This window comes from Paramormyrops kingsleyae, chromosome 16, assembly GCF_048594095.1.
Source record: "Paramormyrops kingsleyae isolate MSU_618 chromosome 16, PKINGS_0.4, whole genome shotgun sequence".
Lineage (NCBI taxonomy): Eukaryota > Metazoa > Chordata > Actinopteri > Osteoglossiformes > Mormyridae > Paramormyrops > Paramormyrops kingsleyae.
This window is the reverse complement of record NC_132812.1, coordinates 14,980,134-15,003,575: the sequence shown is the minus strand read 5'-3', so window position 1 is coordinate 15,003,575 and position 23,442 is coordinate 14,980,134. Positions and strand designations below refer to the sequence as shown.

Sequence of the window (23,442 nt, the reverse complement as noted above, 5' to 3'; positions counted from 1 at the left end):
CCGTAAGTGTGACATTCTGTCTTACTACTGGCTGTGTGGAGTGATCCGTATGCTCTTAGGTGTTTTACTTTCGCAAAGAAAATGTTCTGTGGGCAGAACGAAAAATGATTGGTTGAGAGAGATAGCCAATCAGATTGTAGAGGAGGTGGATCCAAGCAATAGAGGGGGCAGGATCATCCAGTCGGATGTCTTGGTCCCACTTCTTGTGAACCATTCATTTTTCATCCTGGTTCTCATTTTGAGAACTTGGGGGGGTTAAGCACGTCAGTTACTGAATGTCAGTGATTGGGTTTGAGGGAGCAAATCGGGGGAACGTTAAGAAGCAGAGCAGGTTCTAAAGATGTGGGCCTGCCCTCTTCTGCCTCAGGCCCTGATGTGTCCCTGGCCAATAAAAACCACCAGGATGTGTGGAGCTGCGTGCGCCAGCTCACTGTCATCGACAACCAAAGGACGTTGTCCCAGCTGTCCCACAGACTGGAGGCACGCAGGACCTGAGCCTTGCCAGCCTAAGCACTGAATGCACCTGGATCGGAAGCACCCAATCAGAGCTCTCCGCATCACTGACAGCAGGCCGGATGTGGCAGCCCTGATGCCATCTCCATCTTTACATCACTTCCTCACCTTTCTTTTCCTTTCTACATTATATTCCCATTCTTTTCTGTCTTCCTTGTGCTATCGCATGTCAACCACCATAGATACCTGAATGTACCTGTCCCAAAAGCTTTCTGAATGTATCTTCCTTTTATGTTACAGTTTTACTTCTTTAGCAGCTCCTACGAAGACGATATCCTCAAAGTGCTGAATTTCTCCTTGCTGTGTTCACAGCTGTACAATGTAATCAAAATAAAACTATTTCCCATCATCCATTTTAAGACAAAAAAGAACTGTATCCTAAATCTATTACAGGCAAAGCCATTCAAATATAACATTTATCAGCAGGCATCTAGAGTTTATTTATATAGCTCTCAAAGTGCACCTAATATTTTTTTTAACTGTGATATTATGTTGGGCATATCAGTATAGAGGTATTCTAGATGCAGAATAAAGCCCAAGTTTTCATAACTGGTGATGCAGTACTACTAGTTGTCTTACAATTCACAGAGTTTTGTAAATTAAATAAAAAGTATTTTGTTCTTTGTGACGGTTATTTTATGTATGATGTGAAATGTCTGACTTTATTACTCTCGACCTCAGCATGCTCCGGAGTTTATTACAGCGGAGGTTCTCTATAAGCTATCTGTTGTTGCCAGCCGCTGTATTTCACTGTATTCTGTAAATATAGACTTATTAAATGGCTTTTTTTATAAAAAAAAAAAAAAAAACTTGAGTTTTAATTATAAATATTGATCTTTAATTTAGGAAATTTTCAGGCATGTTTTCCTGTAAATACAGGTATGCTGCTCCACCAATACTACAGAAAATGAATTTCTTGGGTCATACACACCACTCTCCTGCTGCTAGTTTATTCTTAAGGCCACTGTGCCTGGGCAGAAAGGGTCACTGCGGGGTCTGGTGCTGCAAGGAACCGCAGGACAGCAAAATCAAGAGAACAAGGAGATATGCAGTTATGCAGGAAAGATCAGTTATGAAGTTATGAAACCATATAAGGTGTCTCTGCATGGATATGTATTTGTAAGTTTTGTACTTTTTTCTATAAAACGTGCCATATCTTGTCATTTTAGGGGATTAAATTCAATCTGATGTTTATGTAAGTAAATGAACAAATAAAATATCACTTCATATGATACTTTCTCTTTATTCACTGTGGTGTAGGAGGATTCTTGATAATTGATATATAGTTCTGGACCTAGAATTGACTTTCAAACTAATACAAATATTTGACTATCTTCAGTTAAATTACATTTTTGTTCCTACTCATAAAGTATTAAACTTTTTCCCCAACTTCAAAGCTTTTATTGTAATAGCTTATTTTATGACAAAACGATCGTCTTGTATTGCTTAATTGTAATTTCAGTCAGATGAAGTAATTATTAAATTATGTTGCCAATGACACTGAATAGTTTAATTGTTTGTGCTGTAGGGGGGGTTGGGAAAATTGGTGATATTCTCCCTAAAATATGTGTGATTCGTTTTCTTGTATGCTATTAAACATTGCCGCTTTGTGGAACTGCCTAATACTTAATTTTACAAAAAAACTGAAACGTTGGGCCGTTGATATTTTAGGCCGGTAGGCGTTTTGCTAAACATGTAATACATGGCGGTTAAATTATAGCGGTGTCCCGTTGCCGTCCGTTGAGTGGAGCTCTTGTGTGAAGTTGCTGAAGTTTCTCTCCCCCCCTTCCCTCCCCCCCCCCCCAGCGCTCCGTGGACGCCTGCAGTCCTGTTAAGGAAGAAGCTACTGAAGCGAAGGGGAAGAAAACGTCAAAGAGCGCAAGGGCTGCATATACTCATTTCGGGAGCTGAGCCGTGGGAAAACTGAAGGTATGTATGTTTTCTTTCATTAAATACTAGCAGGTGTAGTTTGTAACATTGCTTAGGCTAATGGGTTTGCAGAAATAACAACAGAAAGTTGAAACGCTTCACGGACATGCGTTTTACAGTGTGATAGTAGGGTTACTTGTGCGGGTTACCCCCTTAAGATTTGTACAATTTAAGAAATAAACAAGGCGTGATTGCCTCATTTGCCTTAGTGAAGCATTGGTAATAATCTTTCTGGTTTTCCTGTCAAATTATTCAACTTGTGTAACTGAAGTACAAATGATATAATTCAACATGATAATGTGGATGACTGAAACAATTGAGTGACGTAGCAGTACACTAAAAATGTCCGGATTTTTTTGACTCGTGAGCCTGGATGCGAGATTTATAAAGTTTTTAGCATTTTCCTTTTAAGTAGGCCTAAATTTACTATATTTTAAGTTATAATTATGTTTGCAAATTAGTTTAATAAACAGCAAAACAAAATAGAAACTTGTCTTAAAGGGAAAAATGGAAATCTTGATAGATTAACAGGTGGGAGAACTGTGGCTTAACAAAGCAGTAATAGCTCGTTGTTACATTTGTTAGTTTCCTTGTACAGAGCAAAATATGAAAAAGACAGTCAATTCTTCTATTGTTGTTAAAATTTTTGCTTTGATATTAGTATAATACGGTAAGCGTATTAAACTTATTTGGGTCCCACGCAAACGTCATATACAGTGGTAGCATGGTGTTATCTGAATTGTATGTTTTATATTGAAAGCATTTTCCGTGACATGTGGGTTATTTTTTTTTTTATAACTGCGAAAGTGATTGTCTTTGTTCAGTCCATCTGCATTGAGGGGCTGATTGATTCCGGCAGGGTTTTACAAAAGGGGTGCATTTCAAATAACCGGCATCTTTATTATGCACCTTTATGAATGATTTACAGTGCGCAGATTAAATGAGTGAACCCCGTTTGAAATCAAAACTTTTAACCATTTCTCAGTGATTATGAGGACAATTAGCTGTATTTTTTACAAACCATTTTTATTAAACATTTATTTGTATCAACATACGAGTATGATCACCTTCTTTACTTCTTTAGGATAAGAAAAATAATACATTTTATTCAAGTAAGGTGATGCAAAATGATTATACCCCAATTAATGTCTTAGGAGAAAAACCTGATAAAATTCACCAACAGATGAATCTAATCAATTGTCACACTGGTGGCCACAGGATAAATGATAATTAAAAGTGGTATTTAAGAGAGAAAATCTAGTTCCACTCAATGCTGACAAAATGGTGCCACATAGAAAACAAATGTCACAACATCTGAGAAAAATAATTTCTTTGCACAAAAAAGGTTATAAGAAACTCAGTAAGACATTGCTAATAAGTCTGAGTACTTTTGCAAAAGTTGTCCAAAAATTCAAAATGGTTGGACATTTGGGAAGCTTGTGGAGACGTCCAGGCCGTCCACAGGAGTTAACACCTTGTCGAGATCGTTTTGTGATGAGAGAGGTTGAAGGAAATGGGCGTGCAAGTTCGGCACAATTGGGTAAATCATTATGAAGTCAAACAGGGGTGACTGTTTCCTGTGACACCATATGACACACACTGCACAGGAGTGGCACGCATGGCTATCGTCCACAAAGGAAGCCACTGCTGAAGCCCAGGCATATAAAAGCCCATCTAGAACTTTCCAGGGCCCATGTTAACAAAGGCAAAGACTGCTGGGACTCCATACTTAGGCGTGACGAGACAAAGATTAACCTTTTTGCCTCTGATGGATTCCAGACTGTATGACATCGCGAGGGTGAGGAGTACAATGAAAAAGGCATGATGGTGGCAGTGTCCCTGTGTGGGGCTGCATGAGTGCTGCAGGTATCGGGGAGCTGCATTTCATAGATGGTATCATGAATTCACAGATGTACTGTGACATAATGAGAGAGAAGATGCTACCATCACTCCGTGTCCATGGGCGTCGTGCACTTTTACAAGAGGACAATGGTCCAAAACACTCGTCTAAGGCCACTGTTGCATTTCTGAAGAAGAACGGTGAAAGTGATTCAGTGGCAGAACATGTCACCAAACCTCAACCAGAAGGAACACTTCTGAGCAGTTCTGAAAAGACAAGTTAGCATGTCATTCTCCATCCAGCATGCAGGGTCTGAAAGAGTTCATCCTTCAAGAATGGAGAGAGATAGACGTGGGTGTATGTCAAACTTGTTCATTCAATGTCTAGAAGAGTTGCTGCTGTTCTTAAGTCAACAAGGCCATACACAATATTAGATATAGTAGAATTTGTTTTAGGGTGTAGTCATTTTTGCATCACCTTATTTGAATAAAATGTATGATTTTTCTTATCCTAAAGAAGCAAAGAAGGTGATCATACTGAGGATTGGTTAAAAGTTTTCATTTCAAAGGGGGTGCTCTCATGCTGAGCACTGTATATAAAATTTAATTCTTAATAAACTTAACCATAACAAAAACCACTAGAAAGTAGCAAAGGACTATCTGAAGATGTAGTATTAATTTACATTCCCCATTTGTAAACAAATGCTTCATTTAACCTGGTTGGTCTGGAAAAATTTGGATCTTAACTGAATTATCTAACAAACGAACTCAGTAACGGATGGATCTTTTAACATACTTCTCAATATAGAAACTCCTGTTCACTGCAATGCAAATGTGAAATTGCAACAGTTTGCCTTTACCAAGCCTGGTCTGTTTGTGTGCTTTTAGTTTTGAATGTAAGGGCCTGACATGGGAGGTGACACACTTTTGAAGGAATACTGAGTACCATTTCATTTCCCGAAACTCGCATTCGGCTGAAATGTTTTTGTGCTGTGTGCGTGATGAGAAGGTCGACATGGGGTTAAAGATGGCGCAGAACAGCAGTGGCTGATCGTTGGGGGGGTTACTGAGACCCCATTGGTGACAAGCATGTTATTTCCAGTAGCACAAAGCAACATTTCCTGTACGAGGCGTGTAACAAGCTATATGTTCTTAAAGACAAACCAGACCAAACGATAAATGAAATTGTGATGTCTGAGACCTAACTGGGATTGCGACATACGATATCTTGAGCTATGTGCTATCAGGGGCAGCTATTGTTAGCTGTAGTCCAGAGACAGGTTTAACTTGCCAGACACTTTTGTCCGCAGCAATTTGCATGTCATTATAAGCCCAACAGTAAACAAAACAACATAAAATGTTATTAACCTAAACATAGAACCGGCATGCGCAGTAAACCTGTCTGTAATTTAATATTAGCATTTGCAGTATTAAAAGGTCATCATTGACCCCTGTCCACAATCATATCTGAATATATTAACATTCAATTGATGTAAACATATCAAAGATTAATGTTATTCTATGCGGCTGCAGTGCTAGTGCCAAATGGAAACATTAACCAAATTAGCCCCTGCTATCACTCCTTATCATAAGTATGGAGTAAATAAGGAATGAATGAATAAATAAATCACAGATGCCCCCCCCCCCCGTACCAAAGCTAATCTGCTACGGACCTGAATGTTTGGTGACTTCAGCGATGTGCTTTTTAATGCTAAATGACAGAATGCATGCCGGTCATTCCTGTAGCGTTACACAAGCTGAGTAACCTGCTCCCCTTATGCTCCTGGTGACACACTGGTGTAGATCGCAGGCTGGACGCTTGTGTTTTACTGTCAGCTTGGTACAGCTTATGCGTATGACAGAGCTGGCAGTAATACTAGGGCATTTACTGGGGTTGCTGGGATTTGCTGCAGACATTGAACTGGTCTCCAGGCGAGTGGCGGGGGGGAAAACTGACCTCATTGGGTTTTGTGAATGGGCAGGAGACGGATCAGAGGTCTCTGATCTGCCTTCTAAACCATCTAAACCACCTTCTTCTCCCCTCCGGAATCGAGGTGGTATCACGTGCAATTATGAGATGTCGTCTCTCGGCGCTTCCTTCGTGCAAATCAAGTTCGACGACATCCAGTTCTATGAGAACTGTGGCGGCGGGAGCTTTGGAAGCGTCTACCGGGCCAAGTGGATCTCACAGGACAAGGAGGTGGCGGTGAAGAAGCTGCTGAAAATAGAAACCGAGGTAGGAGGCGGAATTGCACGCATTTCCCATACGGCTTTTAATTGTATGTGCGATAACGGCTTTAATTGCTTCCCTATTCAACACGCTGAAGTGATCTCTGTGGCTGCCTGGCACGCCGTCATTATGCACCCCTGGCTTGTCTTTGACAGTTTCTTATGTACTTACACCTGCAGTCACGGTGGCCTTTATCCCGGCATTTTATTCCCAAAAGACCGTATAACGCACTATTAAAGCTCTAATTCTTTTAATTAAAAAAAGACCAGAAGCAATTCAGCCTCTTTGTCGTCTCCGGTTTACACACCAAATCTGGTTTGTTATGTACTTTTTCCGACTGTGATGTTAATGAGGGGGTACCGAATGTACATTTTTCACTGTCTCTCTATGTTAATCTTTTTAAAATGGAAACATAATTGAGGTACATTAAGGCATTATTTACAGTCTAAGAGGCCAGTGTCAGTGGTTCTGAATGGATGGATAGATGGATGGCAGTGAATCATTTACATAATCTTCATCTGCTTTTAGGCAGAAATCCTCAGTGTCCTGAGTCACAAGAACATCATTCAGTTCTATGGGGCAATCTTGGAGGCACCCAACTATGGCATTGTTACAGGTAAGCTTACAGTTACCAGTTACATTGTTACAGTTAAGCTTACAGTTACAGGTTACATTGTTACAGTTAAGCTTACAGTTACCGGTTACATTGTTACAGGTAAGCTTACAGTTACAGGTTACATTGTTACAGTTAAGCTTACAGTTACAGGTTACATTGTTACAGTTAAGCTTACAGTTACCGGTTACATTGTTACAGGTAAGCTTACAGTTACAGGTTACATTGTTACAGTTAAGCTTACAGTTACAGGTTACATTGTTACAGTTAAGCTTACAGTTACCGGTTACATTGTTACAGGTAAGCTTACAGTTACAGGTTACATTGTTACAGTTAAGCTTACAGTTACAGGTTACATTGTTACAGTTAAGCTTACAGTAAGATGCTGCCTTCATTACTGAGGAGAGGATATTACTCTGGCTGTCAGGTTTACTTCCACACACCATTGGCAGGTGGTAATGTCTGGAGAGCCTTTACCATGTTTTACACCCCCCTCTCTGCTTTTTATTTCAATGCAACATCATGGCGCAAAGCTTCAAAATTGTTACTTTTAGTTGAACATGGTACAATGAAATTCTTGTATGCTGCCTTTAGACTATGCTGTCAATCAATACAGCAAAACAAGTATACCAGCAGGCAGTAAACACCACCACTGTAGACAGACACATTTGCTGTTAATTCAGCATGAGCTGCACTCTGCACCGCTAGCAGAGAGACCGTGTGCATCCCCATTGGGGAGAGTAAAGCCGATCCAGGCTGGATGCACGTGGAGGGGGTAGCAGGGTCCGCAGCGGCCTGGACAGAGGTGTGACAGAGGGACAGCTGGGACAGCCCTCTCTGGCCTTTGCCCTGACCGCTGTGTCTTGCTGCCGGACGGTGCATTAGCGCCTGGAGCCCAGCTGCCTGGCAATCCCATAAAATGCCTCGTGCTTCCTCCACATTTCTGCCACTGATGTAAAAATAGGAGACTACATACAATATGGAAATATTAAATAGCCGGAATATTCGGCATGCCTGAACACCAGTACAGAGCCGGATTAACAATCTGTAATATCTTACAGCACGGGTTGTATATTTTTTTTATAGAATTTAAAGAAGATCAGGGCCTTCAGAAATCTTTTATCAGTTGTCCTGCACCCGAAGTTTAGACTTTTAAATTAAGAGATGCAGGTTTTGATTTTCCATGATATAAGATGACATCTGGTATCATTTTCTGCTTGTGTAATCTGGGATGGCTGTGTATTTGCTTTGGCCGATCAGCAGGGCTGCCGCTCTCGGGCTGTGGAGGTACGGCTCACTTTACACTCTGAGCGTGCTGCCAGCGTGCACGGCCGGGAGTGCACTTCAGTGCGTCAGCGTGGCCGGGAGTGCACTTCAGTGCGTCAGCGTCATTTGTAACAGGTGGACTCAGGTGGTTGCTTGAGGTTTTCCCAAATCCCTCTTGGTTCTTTCAGGATGCCTATTATTTTTGTCTCAGTCACCCTTAAAAGTTTAGTTTCTTCTACATTTCATATAAATGTTATAGTTGGAACCCTGATGCTCAGTAAATTTGAACTTCAGGGACCTGACTGGGAAGGTGGGGGGGGGGGGGAGGCGTTGCAACCCTAATGGGGGCTGAGCCCCTCTAAGGGCTGAATTTGAGAATTGGCCCCGGATGGCCCATTAATGTGCTATCCGTGCAGAAATGGTCCCTCCTGTTCGGGTTATATTTTGGCCATAACCAGGGCTTGAACAAAGCCTTTGAACTTTTTGATTCACTTTCCTGAATGACGGCAGGGATGTGAATAGTTGTTATTCACCATATTTTGCGGTATTCTCTGCAGCGTGTGGCCAGCGGGCTACGCCTCCGGGCCTGTAATCAGAAGGTCGTCAGTTCGAGCCCGGCGTCAGCAGAATAGTCACATGTCCGTGGGCTCTTGAGCAAGGCCCTTAACCCCCAGCTCCATGGGCACCGCTGCAGGTGCCCCCCCTTGCTGTGGCCCCCACACTTGCTGTGGCCCCCACGTCTGTGTGTCAGGGACAGCAAGATGGGGTAGGGAAAAAGAGAATTTTCCCACGGGGAACAATAAAGGTGTCATTATTATTAACTCCGGATGCATCTGTGTGTTTGTAAATCCTCCTGTATTCTCCGTAGAGCCCCATGTCTGCTATGGAACACCACCCCTCCCCCAAGGGACCATGCTAACCTTCTAACTGTCGCTAACACCACGGCTTGCTAAAAGTGATGTAAACTAGAGACCTGCGCGGGGCGGATATTTCAGTCCCGCTCCTGCCAGCTCCCGCAAGATTCTGTCCAGCTCCCGCAAAAAATATATATTATTTTTTCCCGCTCCCGCCCGCAGTATTCAAGTTTTGTCCCGCTCCCGCCCGCAAAATCCCGCAGGTAAACATATAAGTGGTTTTATTTTTACCGCTTCTTCCCGCTACTCTGTTATTTGTTTCACTTGCTTCCCTTTTGAGTGTATATATAAAAAAGTTACAACAAATAAAACAAATATGTTTCGTTTTATTTGAGTTTAATTAAATGGAATGATGAACATGGACACGAATGAGGAGCTTTTCAGAACATGCCATCCCGTCCAAACCCCAGGCTGATTCCTTCTTGGGGGGTCCGGTTACGTCCCCCAGCACTCAGAGCGCGGCAATTGTAGTTTCTGTAGACGATTCGCCTGTAAATTGTTATTATTTTAATTTAGTCGTTCTTGTTGCTTTTGTGCAGTAGATAAATGAGTATTTGTTTTTAATAAATTAATCTTAAGATAATTCCATTTTGCGGGAGTCCCGCGATTAATTCTATTCTCTCGCAACCCGCACATACATGAGGACCTTACCTCCCGCACCCGCATTCACCCATCAAATCTGGTCCCGCGCCGCACTCTGTGCGTTGGGTCCCGCGCCGCACTCTGTGCGTTGGGTCCCGCGCCGCACTCTGTGCGTTGGGTCCCGCGCCGCACTCTGTGCTTTGGGTCCCGCGCCGCACTCTGTGCTTTGGGTCCCGCGCCGCACTCGGTGCGTTGGGTCCCGCGCCGCACTCGGTGCGTTGGGTCCCGCGCCGCACTCTGTGCGTTGGGTCCCGCGCCGCACTCGGTGCGTTGGGTCCCGCGCCGCACTCGGTGCGTTGGGTCCCGCGGGAGTGCAGGTCTCTAATGTAAACTACATTCAAGAATCCAACTACCAATAGCCTGTACTATTTACAGTGAGTTTGCAAGTCATGCTAATTAATAAAATACATGCAAGTACTGTGTGAAATACATTTTAAGTGGGTAAAAACGGTATTTCACTGTCTACTCCATGGTAATGTTGGCAGATGATAATTAGCATCACTGTTGGTTAATTGCTTCCTCAGAGTTTAAATCAATGTGTCAAATGCACTGTTGTATATATTAGCTTTGAGCCCCAGACATGCCTGCACTGAGCACAAAGTTAAACATCTATCGTGTATTGGAATCAAAAACCAATAACAATGAACTTTAACCAGTTTTGGCTGCAGTTTCAGCCCATCTAGAGAGATACCAATTTCTATGATATATTTCCTGCCGTGTTTAATGTTAAAGGTGCAGCCCAGGATTATGCTTTGTTTCTGCCTCTCTATCTTGATGTGCTCACCATAGCTAAAGGTGTCTGGATAGCTGGATTGCAGCTGCCAAGCTCAACGCAAACTGCATTTTTTGCTCATAACTTTTCAGCAACACTCTAGTTTTGCCGATTTATGTCTCCAAAACTATTCGACCAGGGAAACACATGTCAACTTCATAAGCAATGAAAATCAAAAAAGGGGGCTTCAGTTTTTAAGGTAGTCCGCATCTTGATCATTGCATGCTAACTAGCATTACCTGGGCCGGGCCACCTTAAGGATGCGTATCGCATTAGCCGCTGCCGCTATCGGTGGTGCGGTTAGAGATTGAGCAGCTGGTGTGGAGGTGTGTGGCCCGACCAGGAGGTCTGGATGCTGCTGGAGCCCCATGATTGTGATCTGGAGTAGTTTGCAGAGACAGGGGTGAGGATAGAAACCATAAGAGGAAGTTGGGGATTGGAGGCTCCGGAGCGTCTTGGGAGGGCGACGACTGTGTAGATTCGTGGGGGGAGTTGGGGGGGGGGTCACATACCTTCTGACAAAGAGGCTACACACTGGAACATCGGTATTGGCCCAACCAATTCACGAAGGCACTAATGATTAACAAGGGATTGATGTAGTGAGTTGAGTAACGGCATATCACTCTGCCCCCCCCCCCCCCCGCCACTGTCCCGATGATGCCAGTGTTTTCACTGCTTTTCCTGGCAAGGCCCTGCGTGCTGTTTATGAGAAGGTGAAACATACAGTAGCATTCAACTTCATCACTTCACATACTGTCCCTCCGTGACATTAATACCCAGAAGCCGTGTGTTTGCACACTGGTGATCGAAAATCACGCGTGTGAGGGCCTTGTTGCATATTCTGATACATGGAGCCAACCAGCATTTTGTTGTGTAATGACAGCCGTTGGACATGCATAAAATTTCCAGATGTTCCATTTGGACACTTGATAATTAGTCTGTACTTTCGTTCTTTGTTGCTCAGACAGCCTCCCATGTGGTTTTTTCTTCATAATTAAATCAGTATTTTGCTGATTCTGGTCATGAGCAAACTGCGGGTGAACAAAGTGTTTGCCAGTTATTGTGGACTTGAATTTGACCACATCGATCAGTCTCATGAAAATGCTTCTTAAGATAAAGAGAGAATCAGAGAATGCACTGGCGTACTGCTGATGCTTCAGGGTTCAGATGGGTGGGTGCATGTGTGTCTGTGTCTTCATTTCAGAATACGCCAGTGGAGGGTCGCTTTATGAATACCTGTCCAGTGAGGAGAGCGAGGAGATGGACATGGGGCAGATCATGACCTGGGCCACGGACATAGCAAAAGGTCAGGCTGATCTATGGAGAAGGTCGAACCAGGTTCCTCCTGGCTACACGTCATTAACTTAATGTCCATAAATTCTGGTGGGGATTTGATTCCTGTGTCCATCATGATTAAGTCGATCAAGCCTTGTGTGCTGTATGCTGAAAATCCATGCGAAATTCTTCTCAAATTACTTTTCACAAAGGTGATCAATAATCTAGACAAGATGCTTCACACTGATAAATTACATGCATCAAGAACATTGAAGGCTAGATGTTCATAGTCTGAGACACTGTGAACTGGCTGCAAGTTCTGTAACATTTCCTACAATGTTGTCCTTCCCTTTCTGACCAGGCATGCACTACTTGCACTCTGAGGCTCCTGTGCGTGTTATCCACAGGGACCTGAAATCCAGAAATGGTAAATGCAGAACCTTCTACATCCACCACCATGGTGCATTTGGGTGAACACGCCACCTTAAGTCCAGAGATGCTGTCTTGCTGTCTTTTTATTTTTGTTTATTGTTTCTGTAGTCATGAAACAGGTTGGCTTTAAATGACAACCGCTCAAAAGTTGATACGGGGCACAGAAGAGTCAGATTATCTTAGCGACTCCCTTTTAATGTTTGTTTTTTTTCTAGTGGTTGTAACTGCGGACAGAGTTCTGAAGGTACAGTATATCTGAGTGACTCACTTGCCGTACTGAATGAATTGAGGCACCGCTATCTTTACAAGCCTAGTTTTAAGACTCGTCTGACCTCCTCCTCGTTCCAGATTTGCGACTTTGGCGCCTCAAAGTTTCACTCCCACACCACGCACATGTCCCTGGTGGGGACCTTTCCCTGGATGGCGCCTGAGGTCATCCAGAGCCTGCCGGTGTCAGAGACCTGTGACACGTATTCTTACGGAGTGGTGAGTGGCAGAGCCTGACCGTTGGCTGCTTCAACAGTTTAAGGAGGGTTCCTTGTTGGGTTCAACGGCATGACTTTATTATTTCCTAAGAGAAAATATTTTGTTACCGGTCTTCACATCCAACAAGGTTCAAGGATAACATAACTTTCAACATCAACACACGCAATACAATACAACAGATAATGCAACAGATAAAAAAATAGATAAAAATGACAATAGGTACATTTACCATTACAGAGTACAACAAAATTACAGTCTTGCTGCTGTTGGCTCACTTTGTGACTAAGAGAGCCAGTTAAAAGGATTTTTCTGGAAGTGCATGATGCAATGCACAAGCCGGACGAGCCCTGACACCTGCTTTCAGTTATTACGGTAAATACTGACTGCTGGTGTCTATTCTGACCCCGCTGACTGCCTGTCTGCATTGCTCCGTGATGAGATGAGGTACCGCAGAACTTGGAGTGACCAGAATCACCGTCACAAAGGGAGCCGGCTCCTAAGAGTGTCTGTGACGTCTCGGGGTTGGCCTGCCTGTGTGCCCCCCCACCCAGTGTTTTTACTATGGTGTTTGCAGCTTCCAGGAAGCGGGGGGGGTCCTGCTTTCGGTCCTTCTGAAGAACTGCCACAAAACATTCCAGCTATATGAAAAATTGTAAATATACTAAGGTAGAAACATTATAAACAACAGTATATCAAACTCCTTTTGTTACTTTTTTTTTCCAGTGCTGATATTTGTCAGTGATGGGTGTTTGGTCACCAGGAAGTGTATTTGGATCCACCCATGTTGTGGCCTGGTTAGCTGGAGGACGTCCACGTATTCGTCCCGATGTTCTGCCGGTTGCTGATTTTGTCTGACGCTCACCTCCTCTCCCGGCAGGTCCTCTGGGAGATGCTCACCCGGGAGGTCCCCTTCAAAGGTCTCGAGGGCTTACAGGTGGCCTGGCTGGTGGTGGAGAAGCACGAGGTATGGTCAGCACCTCCCCGACTCCATCTTCTCAAAGACCCCCCGGAGTCGTGACTCTCGGCTTAATAAACGAGCTTGTCGCCTGCTGGACGCCCCGATTACTAACCTTTACTTGTACTACATCGGTGGAACAATGTGCAATGCGATGCCCTTCGTGAATTCCGCAGCAAAGTGCTCGTGGCTATTTTTAGAAGTGTGACGTCAGCTTCACACAGCTGTGAAGCGCGGTCTGCTTTTATAGACCTCCTGTACTGCTACAGGGTTTGCCCTAGTGCCCGGGGTCCGCATTCAGCTCCGTTCTTAATTAGGCTTGATTGCACTGTTATTCTTACAAGTCAAATTTACTTAAACGTTAAGCAGAGCACAGTAGCTGGGGACTCACTATAATGTGTTGACCGTGATCTTATTTTAAACAATTCAGAAACTCAAGGCTTGATTAATGATAGTTCAAAGCAACATTTTTGTTGTATTTTGCTTCATTAATGATTAAAGAGAACAGACTGGACCTGTTCCAGTTTGCTAGATTAAATTTAGATTGATTAGTCGAAATAAGTAACATGAATAATGTATTTTAAGGGCATAGAAAAAAATAGTAATCATTTAGTCTTTGGAGGTATTTCTTGACTGACACAAATTTGTAGAATAGTGTGACTGTGGCTGAAAACATGGAGCTAAAACCTTTAATGCGATTTTGAACGATGCAGTTCACTGAATAACAAGCCCTGATTAAAGGGCAATTAATTAGGAGCTCAGCAGGAATAAAAGCCAGAGTGTGCAGTGGCCTGTCGGGGCACGACGTCTGCAGAGCAGTTTCTGCCTCATAGCACCTTCGCGGGTTTAATTCCAGCACCGAGCGTCGGCTGATGGATGGCTCCCCCCCCCCCCCCCAGGAGCTCTCCCACTTCTGATCAGGGGATGAGATATGTTGGTGTTTATCAGCCCAAACTTAGGACCACTCCGTAAATAGCCCCTGCAGGGGTGCCAGAAGCGTTCATCAGTCAACGGGCATCATAGATCTGGGAGGAATTAGCTATCACAGGCTTTCCGCTCCATGAGGCTTTCCCCCCCCCCCCCCCCCACCCCATGCCGGGGCGACAGCCTGCAGAAAGTGCTGCAGCTTAAGGAGCATCATCGTTTTCTGCTGGTTTGATAAACATGGAAGAGAAAAGCACAGATTGGCTGCCATTACGGGAACGAGGGCCCACCACTGACATGGGTGACCCTCTTCTGTTGCAGAGGTTGACGATTCCCACCAGCTGCCCAGCTAGTTTTGCGGAATTGATGAGGAAGTCCTGGATGACAGAGCCAAAGGTAAGAGGCCTGGTGAACGATGGGTAAGAGACTCACTCGTGGAGGGTCATGGGATTGAAGGTTTGATTTTTGCCTATGAAGAGTCTGGTGGTTATCATGTTGCCATCTCTCTTAGAAGGTCAGAGGGTTCACATCACCATTACCAAACATTACGGATATATTTAGGCTCCATACATGCTATTTAATGAAAAGAAGGTGAAAGAATTATCACACACCTCCATTAAATGTCTATTGAATGGATTATGTCAACAACTTTTGATTCAGTGTTTGCCAAGAATTTTGGTAGCAGCGTAAGCAGAAGAAGGATTGTGACGTTTTAGTTTTCACATCATATGAGCCTGTTATTATGTAATGTGTGTGATATTTCAGCCAGTTTCAATGTGAGTTATGGGACCCAGGAGCCTGTTGAGGTTGGATGCTGTCCACCGTGCAGAACTTTTCTCTGTTCCCCTCTTCTGTGTGGCTGGATCTGGCAGTGAGCAATCTCCACTCTAATGGAAATTGGCTCTAGTTGATTGGTTGAGCTGCAGCTCAGTAGGGCTGGATCTATGTTTAAATTACACATTGTTTTACAGGAATGGCTCAGTTGTATTATGGATGAAAGCCCCGCTTACAAAGTTAAAATAACAATATAGCTTTAAGACTTTCATTTTATTGTGCAAACATTTAGTGTCCCACCGCTGAATAAAAACCATTATAGACGAAGAAACACACAGTAAATATTTGCAGGCACTTGAAGTCAAGATTGCAGGGATTGAGTGCTACCCATTAAAACCAGCTTGTGTGTTATGGAAAATCTCTTGAGGAAATTCAATACCTCCTGGGCGAATTGACCGTTGTTGCATCCATGAACATAGAATGTAGCATCTGACTGTGCTGCCTTATGACCCAAGGAAAGGCCCATGTTCAAGCAGATCCTGATGACCCTGGAGGTCATGTACAACGATAGTCAGCTTCCTGGCCAGTGCAACTCCTTCTTACACAACAAGGCAGAATGGAGGTACTGTCCCCCAACAGCCATGGAATCTAATTCAGCACTAAAATGAACCGAGCTTTCATACATAAAATATGTGTGTATAAAATATATATAATGGATGTATGAATGTGTATGTATATTTATGTATGAAAAACATATGTATGTATATGTTTTTGTGTGTGTGTATGTATGGAAAAAATACATATATGTTTGTATGTGTGTGCTGCTAAATGTGTAGGTAAATGTATAGCACGCATTTTAAATAACGGATATATGATGTTCAGTGACACTGCTCAGGATAAGTGCTTGGTTGGAAGATGGATGAAGCGGTGGATATGTAGCATGCAACTGCTGACACTTACCGCGTTAAAACTTATGGCCTTTTAAAAGCTCGGGTCCACTATCCGGTCATATGTCAGCTACTTGGATTGAAGCACTGCAGCGTGTGGGTGAATCCTGCGGAAATGATGAATGGTGGCACCGTCGCATTTATCCAGGATCATTCGGTGTTCGTGAGACAGGTCTCCGAGCGGCAGGATCACTCGGCAGACAGCGGATGGTGCTCTCGCAGCAACCCCAGGCTCTTCCATTGCTAACACGCACCCGGTTTGCACCTGGAGACGGTGGACACTGCTGGGTGACAGCTAGTCGCTATAGTCAGCTGACAGGTGTTACTGCGGAGCTGATCTTACACGCTGTTGCTGTTGATGCTTGTAAGATGCACCCAGCTTGTAGCCAGAGTTACAAGCAGACCTGGCCACACACGGAGCCACCTGCAAGGCGCTATAAAGGAACAGCCACCCACCTACCAGGGTCGCGGTGTCTGTCAGCAGTCAGGCGTTGGGAGAACAGGGGAGTTTCCCTGGAAATTAAGCATTTTATGGCCCCAAACTTCAATGGGCGGCTAAAAATTTCGATGGGATGCTTGCCAGGGAAAGACTGTGTGAAGTGAGTGGATTTTGAAAAAACTATGTAATATTTAGACATTCGGGGGTTTGCCAGCTCAGTAAATGCCATAACGTCCTCAGAGGCTCGAGGACAGTAACCCTCCAGAGGTTTATCCTGAGAGACAGGCCTGCCCAGGGTGGAAAACAGGGCCTTTTGGCCCATGTACCCCCCCCCCCCCCAGGGGCTCGGACTCCGGGGGCTCGTGTTGCACTCTATTTTAAGCGGGTCGGGAGACAATCCAGGAGGAGTTTCTAATGGATTATAAGAAAACATGGGTAGGGGAAGGGAAGGAGGGTAAAAATGGACAGAGGAAATGTGAGATCAGGAAAAGAAAGGACGGTCAGAGAATGGAAGGAGGACGGGAAATTCTGAGAGCGTTTGTCAGAAGAGTGGCAAGCAAGGAAAACAGGTATGAGTGAAGTTTGGAGCATGAGTGGAAAAACTGTGGCAGGGAGTGGGGGGTGGGGGTGGGGGGGAGGCCAGAGCCTGGCCCTGTGTCACATGTCTAGTTATAAATAACCATAGCTAGAGCTCGCTGATTTAGCACAGCTGCTTGCTATGCCCTTCACATCTCCACCTGGTGGTCAAACATGGCAATGCAGCATTAGTCTCTTGGAATTTAGACCTCTTAAACATCCATGTATCCATCTTTTGTACTGCTTATCTAGCGCATGGTTGCAGTGTAAGCCCTGCAGCCTGTCCCTGGGACTGAGTGTGTGTCACGGTGCCCCCCAGATGTGAGATCGAGGCCACACTGGAGAGGCTGAAGAAACTGGAGAGGGACCTGAGCACCAAGGAGCAGCAGCTGAAAGAGAGAGAAGAGCGTCTCAAGATCTGGGAGCGGAAGCTGATGGAGCAGTCCAGGACCCCGGTGAGTCACTGAGCACCGGCTGTACACTGAACAGCACACTGAGCACTGTCTGTATTCAGCACACTGAACGCTGTCCTTATCGCACTGAGAACCATCTTCACTTAATACACTACACTTAACACACTAAATATTCTTTATGTAACACACAGTCCACATTTAACACAGTGAGCAATGCTTGCACACTAAATACTCTGTATTTCACACACACACAGCAATGACTGTGCTTAACACATTGAGCTCTATCTGTATGCAGCAAACTGAATGTTGCCTTTTTATTTAACACACTGAGCACCATCTTCACTTAATACACTGCACTTAACACACTGAATACTTTATATAAAACACACTGAGTACCGTCTATTTGTAACACACTAAACACTGACATACAGAGCAATGCCTGTGCTTAACACACTAAATACTCTTTATTTAACACACTGAACAATGACTGCGTTTAACATACTGAGCACTACCTGTTTGTCACATACTGAGCACCTTCTCCCTGTAATATACTTAACTCCCTGTAATGCATTTAACTGAGTACTCTCTGTATTTAGCGCTTTTGGGATTATGTGTAACGTAAGAGTTAAAGCATGTTGAGTGGCTCTTTGCCTTTGCAGCCGTGCGTTTAAAAAGGTATAATGCATGGCAGGGAGAATTTTAACCCGCTTATGCCAGTTACCATACATTTGGCTTACACGCTTGTACACAAAGACCTTACTTTCACATTTTCACATTTCAAAAATATGTAGACACTCTTCTGACCAATCAGATTCAAGAATTCCAAAGTGTTGTATTATAAATATCATCTGCTGCCATTCTATAAACATAAATTATTCTGTTGTAATTGGAATTGGTGGTCCTCCATAAATCATTATTGTAGTTACTGATTACTTCCTGAATATTTGAAGTTGACATCTGCTTAATACATGCCAGCATGAAAATGCTTAAAAGTACAGACATAAATCATCCGTTTCCCCCCCAGTTCTCCTCATGAAGGTGTGAATTGTCCCGAATCCATCCTTCCATCATTTTTTACTTTTCTGTTATCTCTTCTTTGGTAGATCTTCTTACCTGTCGCTGCAAAAATCAGCGCTGAGTCTTTCTTCGAGTCCACGATGGAGGAGTCGAACAGCTCAGAGATGTCCTGTCAGATCACGGCCTCCAGCAATGGCGAGGTGGATGGGCGGAGCCTGCAGGCCATGATGAAGGGCTTCGGGGACATGTTTACCTTGGACCTGGCCAATCCGGTGCTGCACTCAGGCATGCAGGTCAACATGCAAGCCCAGCAGAACTCCACCAAGTCCTGCAGCGTCCGCAAGGGAAGGAAGATCAACATGGCTATGGGGTTGGAGGACTTTGACTGGTCCGAGGACAGCGACTAGGCCTCCGGGTAGAGTCTGATCCTTGGTGTGGCTTGTGGGGAGGTTCTTCATTCACCCTGCATTGGCCTGTGTTTTAACTGTGATCACAAGTAAACTGTCTACTACGCTGTAACTTCCCTCAAATATGTATAGTTAAGACTCATGCTTATGCACATCTTAGATACAAGCTATACAAGGTACTGTTTAGCATTAAAGAGAGTCTGTTCTTGGGTGGCACTATGGTTCAGTGGGTAATGCTGGTGCCCCTTTCCTCAAGGAATGTGGGTTCGAATCCCACCCAGTGTCTGGAGTCTGCATCTTTTCACCAAGTTGCATGGTTTTCATGCTGCAATTCAAACACATGCAATTCTTTGAATTGGTAACTCTAAACTTCCCATAATGCATATGCTCTGTGATGGATGTGTGCCCCATTGTTCTGGAATTTTTTTTCCGGTCCCCAGCCCCCCATGATCCCGCTCTGGACAAGTTGGAGATCCTGTTTTCCATCTCTGCAAATACATTTTCATTTTAGCCCTGGAGCTTTTCCCAGAATACATAGGGCATAAGGTGGGGGCACACCCCCCCCCTGGACCGCAGTTCATCTCACATGCACTATGATCAATTTATTGCAATTATGCACGATTCACCAACCTGCATATTTGGTGCAGGAAGCAGAGCACACGGAGGTAACCCATGCGACACGGTGAGAACATACAAAAGCTACACAAAAGGAACAGGGGCAGGATTTGAACCCCCGACCCTGGAGGTCTGTGTTTCCGCTGTGCCGCCTGTAGTCACCAACAATCAAGTACATTTTTCATAGTTTTCCGTTTCAGTCGTTTATAGAGAAAAGGTGCTTAATTGTTTAATGTCCTTGTTTTTTTCGCTGATGCTGCTGCACAAAGCCCATTTGCAGCAGGGCTTAAAAGGGCCCCGTCTGAGCGCCGCACGTAGGAGACCCAGCCAGGGAGACTCGCCCCCGCCGGCACTTTCATGCGCCACCTGCGAATGTATAGTGCATCACGCTGGGAGCAGAGAGCCGGAGGAGGAAGCCGCGGAGGGAGGCGCGGGGGGAGGCGCAGACGCTTTTATGGCAAATTGGCATTTCGAGTCGCGGCGCCACACAATGATGCACCTTTTCGCTGACGGCGGGGTGTCAGTGGGGGGCGCCGTTGAGATAAAGCGGACATAAACCTGACTGACCCCCAAGTCCCTGGGGCATCATTAGAGATTTTGGGCCCCACAAAAGCATATCATACTGTGACCGCCAATCCAGACCAATACGATTATGTTCCGTATCTTCTAGAGGCCCATGGATTCATCCTAACACCCCCCCCCCATCCCCCCATACGGTGCCCCTGCAGACTCCTCTCATCACACGCTCTTCCCACCCTTACATCACATGCAGCATATATTAAACCTTAAAAAGAAGCCCTCACATGACTGTGGGGGGGGGGGGGGGGGGGCTGCTGTAGTGGGATCAGATTGCAGGTCACCGTTCGGTCAGAGCACATGCAGGTCCTCAGGGACTGTTGGTCTTCTGCTGTCATGGCTCATTGGGTTGGCCAACCCCATCAAAGGATGTTCTGCAGGTCTTCTTCTTACTGCCCTTTAAAAAAAAAAAAAAACTAAACCTACTTCTGTGAAATGTCCAGCGTGCTGCAGCTTAAACATGCAAGTGGCTTATCGTACTCGCTCTGCCAGATGTTTGCTCAGACCTCAGCGATGTCGTGCTTTTGGGTGCCCAGGCGCAGTTTTTAACACAGACCAGCGTGTGGCTTTTTTGGCTGCTGGTGCCCCTTTCATTTTGTATGCCTATCCTATGTTTTGAGATGGCAGGAGCGACTGTATTTGATCAGTGTTTGAGAAACTTCCAGAAGCCCAGGCAGGCTTGAACACAGGAGAGCCTCATGACTGTCCCCTCCATATTTAAACTCAGCCTGGTGTCCTTATCCTTAGGCAAGAATTAGCTGAAGCTATGCCAGAGCTCACACCTGATTAGGAAAGCCGTATAACAGGAGGGTTTCACTTAGTTTGAGGTGGTTGCTGATTATAATTATTATTATTGTTGTTATTGCTTATTTAATGGAATCTCTGAACACATTTGTTAGTTATTACGGTACCAGCTGGTTTTCTGCACCCATGCTAGTGTGTATATTATTATTTAATATTTACGATTGTAGTTTCATACATATTGTTTAAAGCTATTGAAATTTTAGTTTGTATGAATACTAAGTTTTGGATTTTTACTGTGACCTTGCATTGTGAATTTTGTTTTGCTTCTTTCTCTTCTGTACACGACTTTTTTTTCCCCAATATAATTTCTGAGAAACTTTTGACGTGCTCTGTGCTGGCTTTCATTTGGTTTTGTCTGCCCTCTAGTGGTTATGGTCAGAAAACCGCCACGGGAGACCAAAAGACGGCATGACATCTCTCACGAAAGTTTTTAATTAACCATGCAGCTTTTCAGAGTGTAATACAGAATAATATATTTGTGTGTCATGATATAAAATGATACTACCTGGAATTTCATTAGCCGTGTCTAGGATTAGCAAACGGAGGCCAGTCTCTGAAACCTTACGTTCGTGAAGTTAAAACTTACGCTACTGGAACACGAATATGGCTACTCTATATATCTGTATTAATGAACTGCACTGTAGTGTAGAGGTTAAAAAAGCAAGGATATAATGGGTATGTGCAAAGTGATAAGGCTGCTATTGCGCACTCGGCCACTAGGGGCAGCATCTTGTGAATGGGTGGCCGCTCCAGGGAGCCAAACGCGCTTATGTGCTTTGAATGGAATCTCAATTAGTGCACGATTTATGCTGACTTGCCTTTCCTCCTTTAGTACCGATTTGATTCCCTTTGTCAACAGCATGCGTCGGAATTTAATAAACGATGCAAGCAATTTGCGAAATATAATACGGCTCCACGAAGCGCAATGTTTTGTCACTTTAATTAAATGATGTACGTAATAGGATCTTGGCAGCTAGGGGGGGGGGGTTTGATGTTGTTTACTTCCGACCCTCTAAGTGGGACGAGCAGCTGGGCCGAAGAGGGATAAGACTGGCGAAAAGACGCTTTCAGTGCGCTGAAAGCTTTTAATAGAAATTATTCTGAAGCAGAGCTGGATGCTGAATTAACAGATATTACCAGCTGCAAAATGAAAACGGATAATTTAAGGCTTTGTCTCTTAAAGGCGTCATTGAATCTTTCTAGTTACTATGCGTTTCATCACAATGGTGAAATCATTATTTTTGTCTGGGGAGTTTCTACATGATTACATTAATAGTCGACAAACAGACATGACTGAAACGAGTTTAAATTCATGCTCACCGTTTTCAAAAGCTAGGTGTTTGAAATACAAAAATGCAATATCTCAGAAATCATTACAGTAAAAGAAAATGATTTCCATTTTCCAAGACATGTCCTAATTAGTGCATTAGTATTTATATTTTAAGTGTTTATGTATTTGTCACTTTGCCTTGTAATGCAAAACAACACAAGCAAAGAGATTCTTGAGTATTCACCGTTGACCCTTAAAGCTATAAACACGAATGTAGAAATGCACAAATCTTTTTGGAAAACGGGAAATAAATTAGGCCCTATTTTGATTCATAAGCACTTAAAAAAAATATATGCACTTTATCATGTATAAATGTGTCCTTATACCGCTGGTTGTAATCTCAGTAATTAAACATGCTTTCAGTAATATCATTTTCCAGTGTTGCCTATTGCTAATGTAACAGTAATGGATGAAACATCGTTCAGAAGGTCCTGCAGTAATTCTTTTCCTTAGTCTTTTTTTTGGGGGGGGGGGGTCTTGCATTTTGTTCCTTTACATTCATGTTATTAGTATATCTTTAAAACCAAGAGCCGAACTCTTAACAGCCCTAAACCTTGCCAGCAACTCACTTCCCACTTGCATGGAACACGTACATGTGAAAGACAGTCAGTTCAAACGTGCCTCTGCGCGTTTGCATGCACGTGTGTCTCCCGTCATTTAAGCCAAGTATGTGCACGTGACATGAAGCTGTCTGTGACTCGCCTGGTGACAGCAAAATGAGACTCTTAATAAAAGAACACGACAAAAGTAAGAT

General features: G+C 44.0%; 2 protein-coding genes across 3 annotated transcripts in view; both read left to right on the top strand.

The window, feature by feature from the left end:
• rapgef4a (Rap guanine nucleotide exchange factor 4a) overlaps nucleotides 1-2,196 on the top strand; it is a 45,718-nt gene extending 43,522 nt beyond the window's left edge. For both annotated transcript variants that reach the window (XM_072700799.1, XM_072700798.1), the window contains one exon: nucleotides 368-2,196. In XM_072700799.1, coding sequence (XP_072556900.1) covers nucleotides 368-495 — 128 coding nt within the window. In that variant the 3' untranslated portion in view covers nucleotides 496-2,196. The remainder of the gene's footprint in view (nucleotides 1-367) is intronic.
• A 102-nt stretch (nucleotides 2,197-2,298) lies between these two features.
• Nucleotides 2,299-21,678, top strand: map3k20b (mitogen-activated protein kinase kinase kinase 20b). The gene is made up of 12 exons (XM_023801721.2): nucleotides 2,299-2,442; nucleotides 6,336-6,517; nucleotides 7,040-7,127; nucleotides 11,923-12,024; nucleotides 12,355-12,420; nucleotides 12,641-12,669; nucleotides 12,774-12,911; nucleotides 13,789-13,875; nucleotides 15,112-15,186; nucleotides 16,080-16,186; nucleotides 17,846-17,981; nucleotides 19,043-21,678. Exons 2-12 carry the CDS (start codon nucleotides 6,359-6,361, stop codon nucleotides 19,361-19,363), a joined length of 1,308 nt encoding a protein of 435 aa, XP_023657489.1. The 5' UTR covers nucleotides 2,299-2,442; nucleotides 6,336-6,358; the 3' UTR covers nucleotides 19,364-21,678.
• Nucleotides 21,679-23,442: the final 1,764 nt, after the last annotated feature.